This window comes from Aythya ferina (genome assembly GCF_964211825.1).
Source record: "Aythya ferina genome assembly, chromosome: 1".
NCBI lineage: Eukaryota > Metazoa > Chordata > Aves > Anseriformes > Anatidae > Aythya > Aythya ferina.
The window spans coordinates 158,449,813-158,465,839 of record NC_140296.1 but is presented as its reverse complement, the minus strand read 5'-3'; the positions used below and the strand labels follow the sequence as shown (position 1 = coordinate 158,465,839).

General features: G+C 33.1%; 1 protein-coding gene across 2 annotated transcripts; it reads left to right on the top strand.

Moving 5' to 3' along the window:
- The first annotated feature begins 3,042 nt into the window (after window positions 1-3,042).
- On the top strand, window positions 3,043-11,981 carry KERA (keratocan). 2 transcript variants are annotated; one of them, XM_084506920.1, is made up of 4 exons: window positions 3,043-3,098; window positions 3,216-3,311; window positions 4,576-5,468; window positions 9,787-11,981. In XM_084506920.1, exons 3-4 carry the CDS (start codon window positions 4,583-4,585, stop codon window positions 9,957-9,959), a joined length of 1,059 nt encoding a protein of 352 aa, XP_084363046.1. In that variant the 5' UTR covers window positions 3,043-3,098; window positions 3,216-3,311; window positions 4,576-4,582; the 3' UTR covers window positions 9,960-11,981. The 2 variants fall into 2 exon arrangements, with proteins under 2 accessions (XP_084363046.1, XP_084363047.1); XM_084506921.1 differs by lacking the exon at window positions 3,216-3,311 and having other exon boundaries at window positions 3,045-3,098.
- Window positions 11,982-16,027: the final 4,046 nt, after the last annotated feature.

Sequence of the window (16,027 nt, the reverse complement as noted above, 5' to 3'; positions counted from 1 at the left end):
TAGCAATGTGGACCAGTGGGAGAAATATGGAACAAAAATTCTGTAACAGTTTCAGACATTCTTCTTAAACTAGGATAATTTCAGCCATATTTTTTAAAAGACGTCTAGGATCCATGGAATAGGTATTTTCAGGATTTTTATTATATTCATATTTGCACTTCCTTTTATTGTCATGCAATAACATTGCAAGCACAGGGGGTTGGACCCGACGATCTCTTGAGGTCCCTTCCAAACCCTACAATTCTGTGATGCTGAAATACAGTTTTAGAGATAGTTCACGATGTCAGAAACATTTTGTGATATTTGTCTTTGATTGCTCAGCTTTGCAACTTAAAAGTGACCTTGTTAACACAAAACTTTCAGTCCCCTCTTACTGAAAATAAGGCTCTGGAAAGTCTCTCAGGTTGGATACTCACATTGAAAAGCCTCCTAAACCATTAGTCATTTTTGGAAATCTTGGCTATGGCCTTTTATTAGTCTGTAAAACTTTATCACCATATATTTCACCCTTTAAATAATAAAGATGATGGAGAGCCATACAAAACAAATGCATGAAGGAGAATTTGTGGGTAATCTTAATGGCTTCATGGAAAGTAGGCTTTTCTGCAACATCTGCTTGGGCACCCAGTCACATGTTCCTGAAGAGCTCTTTCCAAAACTTGGGAGTGCATGTGAGAATACATATTGCAGCCATCACATTCTTGATATATTCTTGAAAATATTATTGATCTTGAGGACTTTTGTCTCTATTTATTTATTTATTTATTTATTCCTACAGTTTGCATCAGTAAAAAAAATACACCTTATAAAGAATCTCTTAGCAAATGCTTTTGTTCTTTTCTTCTCCTAGTGAGGAACTGCATCTTTAAAAGGGATGGCAACATATGTGTTTGATAAGGATCAAATTTATGGTCTCCAGATCCACAAAGGTCTCATTGTGACCTGCCTCTCCTTTGCTAAACAGTAGTTCACTCAAATAATACCACCACCTGTCACAAGGTAAGGCAAAAGTCCCTTGTCCATGACTTCTGTGATAACATAATGAACATCTGTACATGATTAGCAGGTTAAAGGGTAAATTCAGACCCTCCTGAAGTATAAGATAAATTCTTTCTTTTTAAATGTGCAACATCTTGGAACTTGTATTTAAGTGTGTCACAGAAGATATCTGCCACCAGTACTCACTGTTTAAAACCTTTCAGTATAACATTTGTGAAGGTCTTGGATTGTTCTTTAATGGTGAACAGATCGCAGAAAGTCCATATCTTCACTATGTACTCCATGAAGATTTAGCACAAATACAAACCAGATTTGCATTGTACTGTCTGGCTTTGACAAGAATCATAGATACACTTTTCATGTTGAAGCCTCCTTAAATCATTTGTTACTGAACTCACAGCTATTGTAACATTAATACAGTAGCACTTTCTGCTTTTACCCACCTCTCTTCTGTGGAGTCTAGCTGACCATCTTTCTTGTCATTAATATGCAGCACCATGACTGCTGCAGGATGTCAAAGGTAACATTTTAAGGCCTAGGTGTTTAAAATGGCACACATAATGAAAAATGGAATGTTGTACATATAATTTTTTGTTTACAGGCATTGCATCTACTCAAAGATAGAAACTTTAATTTTGAGGTATAGGTGTAGATTGTTTTCATATAATTTAAGATTTTGAAATGTTCAGCATAGCACTCATGAAGGAATCAGTTTTATCCCTTACTTACAAGAAAGCCCTAATAATTTGTATGCTGGATGAGTCTGGACTTCTAACAGGGTGGAACACATAAACACTTGTTTCGTTTTTAAGCACATACTTACATGTAAACTATGTAAAAATAACAGGTAATGAGGATGTATTTTATTCCTATACAAAGTAGCACAAATATTTACTCATGAACAAATTTTTGTTATGTGTTTAACATTAACCTTACTGAAGTCACTGGAAGCTGAACACATACTTAAGAGTTGATTTACACCTTTTTGTTTTGTTTTGTTTTTGCAAGATAACACAGAAGAGTGAGGATTAAAATGAAGATTATATTACTAGATATTTCTTTCTATTCTTAAATGTTGTTTTTTTAGACATTCTCAGGAATCAAAGTATTAAACATTATGATATAATTTGTTAGAGATTTTATTATTAAAATGAATTAGACTAAACTCTAATACATTATATGAATTTTATAACTAATATAAACATCAAAGTTATGAAGATATATTTTGTTTTTAGAGTATTTTCATTAGCTTTTTCCTTAAAATACTTAGGCTCTGTCTTTGAATGTCTAGTTTTTCTTATATTCATCTGTTACTTTAAGTTTGTACCAGAAAAGAAAATAAAGTACTTAACATCAGAAATATGTGTCTATGCTTTGGAAAGCAAGTTGGCTGGAAAGTGTTTACTTCAGATCGATGATAAAACAAGATAATTAATATGTGCCTTGATAATTAAAAACAGAGATCACTGCAGGAGGCACTGGAGAGCATGAAGTCTTTGAAGAAATATATGCAAAAATATCAAAAAAAAAAAAAAAAAAAAAAAAGCATGTTTTAATCCTTAGAGAAATAGAAATAGATGTTATTAAAAAATTCTTAGCAAATGCTTTTGCTATCTTCTTCTCTTAATCAAGAATTATGTCTTTAAATGGCATGGCAGCATCTGCATTTGATCAAAATCAAATAAAAGATTTCCGTAGGAGCAGATGGCACTGTTTTTCATTCATTGTGGCCAGTTCAGGTATCATGAGAATGAATTATGATGCAAGCAAGCTTTGCATGTAAAGTATCATTTGACAAAAATGTTGAATAAAGGTACATTTTGTGTTACCTGTTTCATCTAGACCAGTTCCTCTCATCTGCTAAACTATAAAAATCAAACTACTTCAGCTCTGTGGCTGTTTGACATTAAAACCAGTATTTCCTGTCTTTTCTTGCTTAGGTGCTGAGGTGCCTTAGCTATTTTAGGGGTTAAAAGCTGTAGTCACTGATGCGTATATATTAGGCTGTATTCATAGAACACAGCTTGTAGCCTGAGTCAGGCTATTACGGTCTAACAACAGTGACCAATAGAAAGAAAAGAAGATCCAAGAAAGCTGAGGTAAGCCCAAATTCTGAAGCAATGTCAAATTAGAAACAATAGCTAATAAGGTGTGTATGGTAATGCAGCTGGGAATGTTAGCATTCATTTCAAGTTTTATATGCTATTAATTCTTAGAAGAACAGGAAGCAAAACACAGTGATTAGCAGCCAAAGGGAGCCAAACACTGATTTTTAACTGGCTTCAGATAGCTCCAAGAACTTGACTAACAAGGTAAATTACTTTATATTTCTTTTTTAAAATGTTATTAAAGTACTATTTCACTGTGTAACTTAAATATGCTATTCTTCAAATACTTGGAATATTTCCAGATAGCAGAATGTAGGGCTGGAAGATCTGTAGGATACTGCACTTGTTACTGGTAATAACAAAAATGAAAACTATTAAATGACTACATATGGTATGCAGAGATTAACTGAGCTATTAACCTTACTTTTTCATTAACCATATGAGAGAATTCCTTCTGTATTTAAATATTATTTTTGCTAAAACTAATCTCTTTATTTGACCAGAAATCTCAGCTCTCTCTTACCTCTTCATTGCAAAAAAAGAAAAAAAAAAAAACAACAAACAACAGAGTTTGTGAAGCCTTTGTGCTGCATAGATATGTCCTGTTGTAGTAAATTATCATTGAAAATGTTGCTCATTTTTTAATGATAGAAGAGTATAAACAAAGCAAGTAATTAAGTAGGTAAAACTGATACAAGAAGCATGAATGTATATGATATACTTTCTTTAGGACTTACTTTTTCTGTAATTTAGATCAGGCATTTATTTTGGCTGTTTGCTTTAGAGAAAAAAAAAAAAAAGAAAAAAAACAACAACAACAACAACAAAAAACCTTTGGATTTGAAAGAGGGAGGGAGGGGAAGGGATTACTCCATATTCCGTCCAAGCTGTTTAAGAACATGCCCAACAAACAGCTGTTAAAACACTCTTTGATCTTTCACTTTTCTGTGATGACAAAAGACCTGGAAAATCTGATCCAGATGCCATTATAATTTAGGACAGAGGAAAAACAGAAAAAGATTTCATGATTAATTTTAAATGGAGTAACACTTACTACAAAGGTATAAAGATCATCATAGTATTGATAGCATTATTGAAAATAATACAGTTCCTTAACTAGCTTATGCAAAACAGCTCTGTATAGGAAAACTTAAATAAATTTATAAGAAGTAATGATTTATTGTCAGAGAAATGATCTGTGTTTCCAGATTCTTTGAAATTATATCTGAAAGAACATCTGTTAAATTGGTAGTAAATGTAAAAACTAAGTTGAATCAGGAAAATGTTTAACATTTAACACTTGTATTACTGTTAAATTTGTCCTGAACATGCTATACTAATTCCATAGGTAACTGAATTTGGCTGTTCATAAAGGAAATATTATTTGCAATGTAATACAGTTTTGTTAATCTGGTATATGGTTAGAGAATTGTGTTAAAACAACTAATTGTTTTTCTCCCCTTCCAAGGCAAAAGATGACTCTAAAAGTCTGTCCAAGCCTTTTGCTCTTATTCTTAGCTCATTCTGTGTGGACTCGAACTGTGAGACAAGTTTATGATGACCTGGATCCTGAACATTGGTCTCACTACACTTTTGAGTGTCCACAAGAATGTTTTTGTCCTCCTAGTTTCCCCAATGCATTATACTGTGATAACAAAGGTCTTAAAGAAATACCTGCAATCCCAGCAAGAATTTGGTACCTCTATCTTCAAAACAACCTAATTGAAACAATTTCAGATAAGCCTTTTGTGAATGCCACTCATCTGAGGTGGATAAATCTGAACAAGAATAAAATTACCAACAGTGGAATTGAGAGTGGTGTGCTGAGCAAGCTGAAAAGGCTGCTTTACTTGTTCCTTGAAGATAATGAATTGGAAGAGGTGCCTGCTCCGTTACCAGTGGGCTTGGAACAGCTAAGGCTGGCTAGAAACAAAATCTCCAGAATCCCAGAAGGAGTCTTCAGCAACTTGGAAAACCTTACTATGTTAGATCTGCACCAGAACAATTTGTTGGACAGCGCTCTTCAAAGTGACACCTTCCAAGGACTCAACAGTCTTATGCAACTCAACATAGCAAAAAATTCCCTTAAAAAGATGCCTTTAAGCATTCCAGCTAACACACTGCAGCTGTTTTTAGACAACAACTCCATTGAAGTGATACCAGAAAACTACTTCAGTGCAATACCCAAAGTGACGTTCCTTAGGCTGAACTACAATAAGTTATCTGATGATGGTATTCCCCCAAATGGGTTTAATGTTTCATCTATTCTAGACTTACAGCTGTCTCATAACCAGCTCACTAAAATTCCACCTATCAATGCTCGTCTTGAGCACCTTCACCTTGATCACAACAGAATCAAAAGTAAGTGTGTATTGTCATTAACATTAATTCTTTGAAAATGACTGTTTAACTACAAAAATTACTATTTGAAAACAAAGAGTAAAAATGTGCCACAGGCTATAGGGAGATGAGCAAAAAACCTCCCATGGGCTAATTTTCAAGTCAGTTTTAAATATGACAACCAAATATATTTATGTAAGTAATACCACATTTGATTTGTTAATTCTGATACTGAAAATAAATAAATAAATAAAATAAAATACAAGCAGATCAGAAGGTCAGAAATACAGGTGGCTTAAGGAAATTTTTTCCCTTCACATTTTGATATATACATACATATATATATATACATATATATACATACATATATATATACATATAGACTGCTAGTTTTCCAAAGCTCATGAGCGTCTTAGAAGCTTCACTAAGCTAACAGAATCAAATATCAGCTGATTTGAACATCTCTCTTTTACCTGTTACCTAAACAAAAAAAAAGGAACCTAATGTGAGAGACCCTTAAAGCAGAATAAAATGTTATCTGCAGTCAAAATGGTCTTTTTCTAATAGAACATTGTGGCTATTGAATATTTCAAGCTTGAATATCCTACCCATGTTTTATTTTTTTTATGTATGAAATGCTGGTATTTATCATTAACCTTTCTTCCTGAAAATTCTTTTAACTAACTTTACAGAAACTTCATTCTACTAATGCTTATCTCCTCAAATGTCTTCTTTGTATAAATGACACAAGACTTTATTCTCAAGGCAATAGAAGCCCGTCATGACATAATTTTGCTTCTAGCAATGTTTCAGGCATTCATCCTTGTACAGCAAGAACATGGTAGTTAGGTATATAGGGTAGAGAGAGCATCTGCTCACAAGTTCTGCAGATCCTTATAAGATCCAAGTTCTTAAATCCCTTAGTTTACTTATCTGTGGTTGCCTTTTGCTAGGCAGTACAGTAAGCTGTTTCATGTCAAAATCAAAGTAATCACTTTCTAATTATCACTTCACAGAATATATTCACCTCTCCACATTTTTCATCTTGTTACACTGATTTAATTGAATAAATGGTTCCTTACTTCTCTGTTGTATTACCTTAGTTCACAAAGATACTAAAAATAACAATTTGGCTGCTCTATCAAAGAAAGACATACCAGAAGATAACTAATAATAATTTAATTGAATGCAGCAAATCAAATGTATGAAACCTCATAAAGACAAATAAATTTTGTACAACCCAAACATATTTAACTGGCCTGCAAAAAGCCTAACAGTTAATTAAAGTTAGGGCTCATGACATGTATTGTCACTGAACATGTTTCATTGCCGCCTTGGCAGCAAAGAGATTTAGCTTAATTGTTTCACTGAATGGCCTCAGGAGTAGACTTTATCTCCTGTCTCTTTAAATGGACACTAAATTAAGATCAATGGAATATAACTTGCCCAATTAAGATGTGTTTTGTGTCCAGGTAACACAGACCCTCTGAAAAACCTACCAAATTATTTTATTTTCTTTAATAAGATAAAAAATAGGTTAAAACCAGGAAAAGTCACCCATTGAGACTAATTTTCCAATTAGTCTGTCATAATAATTTTCTACAAGATTTACATTACTAAATGTGTTTACCACTTTTCAAAATGGGACATTCATTACTGTTTAATCACTTTGAAAGGTTGCTCTTTTTTTTTTTTTTTTTTTTCCAATGAGGATTTACTCTAAGTAGCTGTGTATAAAATGGTCAAATAAACTTTTTTAAAAAAGAAGTCTTTGGGCCAAGCAGCAATACTTTTCTATCAGAATCCATTATATAGTATTTGGAAGAAAATGATAAAATGGTTCAAGTTCTAGATTCTGACCTATTGTCAGACCCCTGAGCTATAACTGCTACTAGCTTCTTTGCTGAAAGAAACCAGAAACATACAATTTGCCATGTTTGTCCTTGGCTGCTGTAGTTAATATATAAGAAGGAAAAAGGAAGTCCAACTATTTGAGCTAGACCACAATGGGTGCAGCTGTAGGTTACAAGACTAAACCAGAAGCATCTTCCTGATCATATATGTCATAACAGATTAATCTTCTATATAAACTCATTTTCTAAATGTTGAGAGGCTATGAGTTTTATTGATAAAAAAAAAAATAAGATTCTTTCTGGTTCTTCAGCAGATACACAGTGTTGGTAAGTAATGAGGAAGCTTTCTTCTATAGCAGCTCCAGAACCTCATTTTTAAATATTCTACTTATCAATACTGTTGACCACGTATGGATTCATGTTATTTGAATAAATCATCCCAGATTATAGTATCTATTTTGAATTAGTCATACAGTCTTCCAACTTAGGAAATGGAAAGTGATACACAATTCCAGAGGGAAATTCAATCCATCTTAGGGAGATCTGAATCACCTTTTGAATGTATCCATCTTTCCAAAGTTTATAAACAGAGTTGAATGATTTGCTTAGGCTGATACTATTGTCTGCATAGATCAGTTTAGGTGGATGCATTCCATACAACTGGATTGCCCTGTCCCTCTTGCGTCTGCTGGTAAAATTTATCAATATACCTATGAACCCCAAGTTTGAACGAGAAGAAAGAGAGACTTTTACTCTTCTGATAATTTGGCAGGATTTGTTACTTACAGGAGGAAAACAGTAAAAGACCAAACCTCTTCATACCACACACCATCAAGAAATCATTTCACAGGTTGCTTGTTACATAATTTCTTGCTCACATTAAGGTTGGAGTAATTAACCCAGTGAAGACTATTATACTGAGATATTCTCTAGATCAGAGAACACAGAGGTTTAGAGTTCATTTGAAGCCATCTTGTTTCCTAGGGACAGCATTTTGACTTGAGAAGATGTATTTTCTGCTACATAATGTTGATTCATTTGTAAAACTTGGAAATACCATGTAAATATCATTTCCATAATGATAGTCTCAAGCTTCCTGCTTCATTTTCACACATGAAAAAAAAGTTGTACCTTGTTTCTTCCAAGAATATCAAATGCCTTCCCAAAATATCTGATGAATTAATAAAATTTCACAACATAGGCAAAGAGGATTTGATATAATGTTTCTGATAAAATATTCAGTCCTTGCCTGAATAGATGTATTTATCTAGTTTCCATGACAAAGATAATGTTTGTTTCCAAGATGTTGCAAACATCTGTACTATGTTATTCAGAAATATTATTTTTCTTTTGATCAAATCAAATCAAATCAAATCATGTTTTATTTTAAATGAATTTTGGGGTTTGTAATCAGATATTGTGGATATACTATTATTGATATAATATGTGGATATTATTATTGCTAAATACATGTATAAGGGAGAAAAAATGCAAAAAGCTTTTCTTTTTCTATTTCTAGGGTACTCAGAAAAAAAAATAAAAATCTGTTACATTCTCTATTCAAGTAGTTTTTGCAGGTGGTCTGGCGCCAACAAGATCTTCATGCAGTCAGATTAATCACTAAAGACTGTAATTTAGTCCAAGGAATTTGACATCTTTAATAAGCAAACACCGCCAGTATTTTCTAGAATAAGGCTGAAATAGGTCAGCTGTGCTATACAATAACTGAAGACAAGATGTGAAAAACATTTTTGTTAAGTGATGGAAGTAATTTAGGAGAGACAATGTAAAGAATCCAATCTATTTAACCCATATGAAAATAAGCAAATTCAAATTATTGTTTTATTATTATTTTATGAATGTTAATATATGTGTGATTCATAAAGAATTTTAAGCATGTCTTGGCTTTTAAATTAGGAAAAAGTATATTCCGTTGCACATTTTATTACTGCAATTAAAGAGAACTGTACTGAGGAATTTGAAAGAACAGGAAAATACAGACATATGAACAGGTCCTCTGATTCAATATTGTTATCAGTTTGAATATGACATCTTCAGTGAAGTATATCTGCTAAAAATTGTGCAGTATAATTGCAGTAAGAGGTTTGAAATTCCTCAGCATTAGCCTTGTTTTGGTCCCTCTGAGGTCAAAGAGCTATGTCTCAATAAATACAGACAGTTGTCTAAGCTAGTCTCTGTCAAAGAAAAATCTCTGTCCAAGAAAAAATTATGTATCTAGTACCTTTTAGTCATAATTACAGAACATTAAATATGCAATTCACTGTTCTGGATTACGTTATTTAACATGTTTTATTACATTAACAACAAAGTAGTTAATTGTTAATTCTGTGTTTTTCCAACTCTGACAACAAGTGACTCCCATAAAAATACTGGTGAAAGGCTGTCATATTTGTCTTCTAAACACATTTTATCTTCATGAATCCTTCCCGTGGAAATTACCTAACATGTTTAATCTATATTTTCAGGTGTCAATGGTACTCAGATATGCCCAGTCTCAATTACTGTAGCAGAAGACTATGGTTTTTATGGTAACATTCCTCGCCTCCGCTATCTACGCTTGGATGGAAATGAAATTCAGCCTCCAATTCCATTGGACATCATGATATGTTTCCGACTACTGCAGGCTGTTGTCATATAAACATATTTCAGTGTCAGTCTTGTGCTGTGAGATCTGTAAGATACAAGTTTTGCTGGAATGAAACTTGTTCCAACTCATAAATCAAGAAGTAACAGTTTTATTTTGACTTTAATTTGTTCTTTGCTTGCATCTTTTCTACAGCTGAAAAGATTGTTCTTCTTTTAGAAGAGATTTTGGATCTACATAAGACATGCTTAATACTTTACCTAAGAATTCCTAATGCAAATATGTTGAAAAACATCTGTAGTACTATTCAAAATATTCCAAAAAGAATTCTTACCTACTCTATTTCTCTTGTCAAAACCTGTGATATCTAACCTATTAACATCATTATATCTCCATGTAGTTGTTACCTAGTAACTAGCATGAAGAATGTGGATACACTTGGCTAAATATTTGATAGAATAATCATGTTTTACATGAACACTATCTATCAAAACTGTCAGTCTTTAGGATAGTCACTGTCTAACAATGAACAGCTACTTATCATGTAAATAATTCATAAATTGTTGTCATCCCTTGAAGATGGGAAGACTGATATTGGTATTTTAAGACATGAAATGTGTGAGATGTAGGCCCCAAAACAATATACCAAATATATATTGATATATGACTTATTCAGTGTGTGATTTCAAAATTGAAATACACTTATCCAGCTCAAATCCTTACAAGGGAATATGACATGAAATCTTACTCTATCAAAGTGACAATTTTGTGCTGTTTCTTTCTTCGGTATTCCATTTCTAACGTTGACATAATTTCTTTCTTCAGTTTTAGGACTGTCATTGAGTATTTGGTTTATATTTTGTTTCCCTAGAGATAAAACCAAGTAAAGTAATGATTCCCTATCACAGAGTAGGTTCTTCACAGAAATTAAAATGTCAAGTTAATATAACAGTAATAAATATAAAATTAGGAAATTAAGAGAAAACATTCCTTTCCCCAGCTACTCACAACTTACTTTCTGAACTAACCAAATATTTGTATAGGAAGAGTGTCAGTTTAAGCAAATACAACAAACTCAGAGCAGTATTTAATTATCATATATGTGTACATAAGACTGGATTTTGGAGAAGTATTTATCACAGCAGAATTTTGGAGAGGTATTTATCACAGCAAATTCACAACTCACTAACAAGAGAGATATAAGCAGACACCTTTATTATTATTATTATTATTATTATTATTATTAATAATTTTCTTCTCTGTTAGGTTTATGGTTTTTTGTTTGTTTGTTTTGTGTTTTTTTTTATTATTATTATTTTGTTTTTTTTTTTTTCTAAGATATACTGGGATTATATACTGGGATTTTAATACATATTTTAATACGTATCTCAAATATTTGACTCAACTGTTCACTGGGACAATATGACATTTTTGTTATTTCTGATAGCCAGCATAATAGACTATCCATCAGTCATATTATTTCAGTCTTCTTGCATTTGTAGATAGGAACAATTAGTTGCTCTTCAACATCTTGCGTATATTTTTAACATTTCAAGACTGGCCGTTATAACAAACATTTTAAACTATGCATGTGGTATACTTTTTCTTTGAAGATAAAACATTTACTTAAAAGTAGGTCCTTAAAAGTGCTGAGAATTGCAACTTTCAGAGTCTTTTTTTTTTTTTTTTTTTTTTTTTTTTTTCCCCAAAGGCCTTTCAGAGGCCTCAGGCCTTGTGCTCCTCCAGTGCACTTCTGTATATAATCCAGTATAGAAACCCAACATAGAAATAATCTCTTTTTCTGAAATCCTGTTATGAAAACTTTTATTATTGCGGTTCATTTTATGTGATTTCTGGGAAACTTCTGCCATTTTAGCAAAATATTTTCTGTTCCTCTATGTTCAATCTATATGAAAAAATACAGAAGATTTAAAAATTCTCTACAGTATATATGCATGTTTACCTATGTTCTTTAATTTAGTAATAACATAGTAATTTATTTTTTGAAAAGAAAATTTTGTGTGACAGTGTTACTAATTAAATTATAACGATCATCTGCTTGTACTTGGAAATTAATTTCTACTTACAACAAAGAAAAAATATACATATTACAGTGTGGGTATTTAGAGGTATATATGCACATTGTTATAAGTCCTAATGGGCAATATCGGAAAGCATCCTAAAGTTCCAGCCAAAGATTATGACACTTTAGACACTATCTGGTTTTAAAACCAACCAACAAACAAAAAAGACTAACCCTTCTCCAAAGAGATTTCAAAATTATCTATTAGATAATTTAATCTATTAGAACTAAAAACATTCAGGGACAATGGAATGTGAATGTACTGAGTTTTCTTGGTAGGGACATTATGTTTTCTATAATAAAATTGTTGTTAATGGTTGCTTTCCCTCAGCTGGGTTGATATCAACAGATTTTTTTCCAATTGATGACATATGACTGTAGGATGGATAGCCTTATGAATTCTTCAAAGGTCTTTGTCTGTCTTTGGAACAATCTTTGTACATATGCGGATTGATCCTAAGGACTTGTAATTGGCAAATCCCAGTTAGTCTCAGTGAAGACAAAAGTTCACGATACTTCCTTGGACAAATTTATTAAGTTGAAGAGCTGTTCTTACCAACTGCTTTATGTCTTACACCTTTGATACAACCAGCTGACTTCATATCTGGAAACAGTTTAACAAAAAGAAAACCCCAAGTATCCCCATTTAGGCTAATTTGTCCCATCTTGATTGCATAGTAGAATGAAAAATATCTATAGAATTAAATAATTCAATGTAAAATGAAAAATAGGTTTGTTACTGCACTGATCTTCACAAGATAAATCAACCTTAGTTGAGGGTTGAGCAGTTTTATTGCATTCATAACTCTATTTGCAATGGTCTTGATGTTCTAAATATTCTGGGAAAGTTGGTGAAATTCCCTCTCAGATTCCAATAACAGGCCTAAATCACATCATTTTTGAATCACATGACTATATTCATACTCAAATCTTTCTGCTACCACAGATGAATCAAACAATATAAAGGAAATGGGAAACTAAATGATGTAGGCTTTCAGCCACATCTCACCTTATTCATTTGTCATGCCAGAAGACTATAAATGAAACAGTAAAACACACTGCCTTTTTCCCTATGAAGAGGATCTCTAAAACAATGTAAAAAGCATCATTGTGCTTGAAAGTCTGATGTTAATTTTTCCTAACCCATGGTTCCTTTAACTCTCACCACTGATATTTTATGGTTCAGAAAAAGTGCAGCCTCTTCCACTGCAAGGAGGGAGGAGCAGACCACTCATTTGTCCAGTCTGAATGCACAACTACCATCATAAAGTTGACATGTGTTTCACTTAATTACCAAAGTGCATTACAAACTGATTTGAACGGATTATCATGTATAGAAGCAACTATGTCTAGAAGAAGTATGTAAAACAGAATAAGTCAAGTCACCTTAATAACACTGCAACTATGGTCAATAGCTAACCAAGCCACAAATACCTAGTGCTTTGCCAGAAATGCATATTAGGTATGAGTTAATTTTGAAATGATGACAGTTAACACAGATGTGTTAACACCTCAGCTCAGCGTATGGATGGTTGCACTGTAAAGAAAAGCATTAAAAAAAGTGAGGCTCAAGAAATGAGAAGTACCTAGACATTTCTGACATATCTGCCAACTTGATTGAAGCTTGCATTATGACTTCATCAAAAGCCTGTAAGTGTTTTTTAATGTATCTGGCTCTGCAGAAATAAAAATCCTTTATAGACGCTGCCAGCATAATTTAAAAAAAAAAACAAAAAACAAAAAACAAAAAACGAAGAGTTGACCAGCTTCATAAACTTCTCTAGCATTTTCTGTTTCTTTCTCACTATTCCAAGCAGTTTGTTACCACTTTCTTCTTCTTCATTTTTAATGAAAAACACCACAACAACAATCATCTGCAGAGATTCCAGTGACCACAGAAGCTTGTATGAAGCTAGAAGGAAAAAATACAAACAATAAGAGGTAAATTTTTTGAAGATGACTAGCAAGCCAATTTGCATGTTTGTGATTACAAATTCCAAGACATATCCAGTGTTATGCCTGCATTCAGTGTGCCTTGCTGCACCCAAATGGTTTCCAATTTTTGTCACATATACTTGCTCTCTTTTTTCAGCCTAGAAAATATATTTCCTAATATTATGCTGTAGTTAGTTACATTATCTATCTGGAATTCTATTACTCTAACATATAAATTGCTATGTTGGGTGTTGAACAACTAATATCCTATTTCTGCAATGTGTGACAAAGAATCTTTGGCATTGTTGAAGTCAGCGAGTAAATATCTTCCTCTTCTCTGAAAGTCTCCTCCATAAGTTTTTGTTTGTTTGTTTGTTTTTGTTTGTTTTTGTTTTTGTTTTGCTTTCCCCAGAATCACTTTGGGGAGTAAGGAAGGGTAAGTCTACATGCCAAAACCCTGTGTGAGTAATGATACACAGAAGCATTGCTAGCCATTTCACATCAAGCATCTGAAGCAATATAATCCCATCTGCATAATATTCTGCCTTAGCTAATTTACTTTCTTCCTCATTAGTACAGTTAGCATTATTATCCTAAGCAAGCATACTCTATGCTTGCTCTGTCAGTGCTAGTTCAAACAAATCTATACTGCAATGAATTTTAAGAGTTTATCAATACAGTTGTTTCTCACATCCTTGCACTGTTACAAATAGCATGGGTATTCTTGCTGTTTTTGTCTTGCTTTCTGCAGCATATACATTTGACCAGCCTACCTGCCTCTTGATCAGCTAGATACAGTATTGTTTCCTCGGTGTTTTTTAGGTTAAACATGTTTATGCATGCTGCAGTAGTGGCTGTTCTGATTTTGCTTGGTTCCTGGCAGCTCAGTCATATCTGTTTTTCTCTAGGGGAAGCACTTTTTTGACTGCTGCTCATGTTCCACTGCACAGCAACATGCCCTACTGCTCACAGTACTCACACCTCCTCCTACACACATGCACGAACCCAGGCTGATGCTGTCATGCAGAGAGAGTATATCTGGAAATGTCATTTCCAAGGCTTTTGTTCCCCCCAGTCTTTTTCTTTTATAGGAAAAATTGTGAAGAAACTGGAATCACATCTTCCACAAACAGATCTGTTCCTAATTAGGGACTGGGGCAATAAAAGTCATACATGGAATCAGCAATGCTCAGTGAAACCAGGCTTTTCCAATAAAGCATTTACTCATGAAAATATCAGTTTTTCTGAATTATTAGTGAATTCATAAAAAATACACAAATAGCCACAGGGAAAAAATATAACAGTGTTCATGCTTCTCAATAATCCTCTAATGAGACACTAAAATAGCATGCTAGTGCCCTTCTCTAGGTAATAAAACCCTGGAATTTGCCTTAAATTTTCCTCCTACTACTAGGAAGCTTATTTTCAAGAAGGGTGATCTCCTTGTGATTCTCTGCATTGTTTCAGGACTTGAAATAATCCACTGAAACTCTACACTGGCAATGAGGATAGCCTTCATGGTATTATAGGATCTAGGCTCAAATCCATCAGAGAGTGAACTGGAGTGTAGATTTTTTTTTTTTCTCTGAGGAGGCTGTTTTGATCACCAGACAGGAGGTTCACTATTTTATGAATCTGAGCATTTGCTTCTTTTAACAGATGGAACTGCACCAATTGAAAAGGAATGATAGCAGTCCTTCTAGATACAGCCCAGCAGCATGAAAAGCAGGAGCTACTCTGCTCGAATACACCTAAAATTCCTTGTCTGAGAAAGTGGCCAGGCACAGGACCCCTACAACCCCTGTCTCTGACTTACTGGACAAAAGAAAAAGCTGTTGGTGAAGCTTTTATCTGAGAATGAAAGTGTTTTGGATCCTTTAAAAAGCTAGTAATTTTTGTGTTTGAACTGACTCGATACAAGTTCCTAAACACTGATTTTAAAGTGCAACATAAAAACATGGTGTGAGGTTTATTTTCTGGTTCAACAAGGAAAAAGAAAAAAAAAAAAAAAAAAAAGATGAAAATGTTTAATTCTTAGTCAAATAATTTTTTTTTTATTGGTCTGACCATCAAATAAATCAACTGAAAGAAAAAAAAAAAAAAA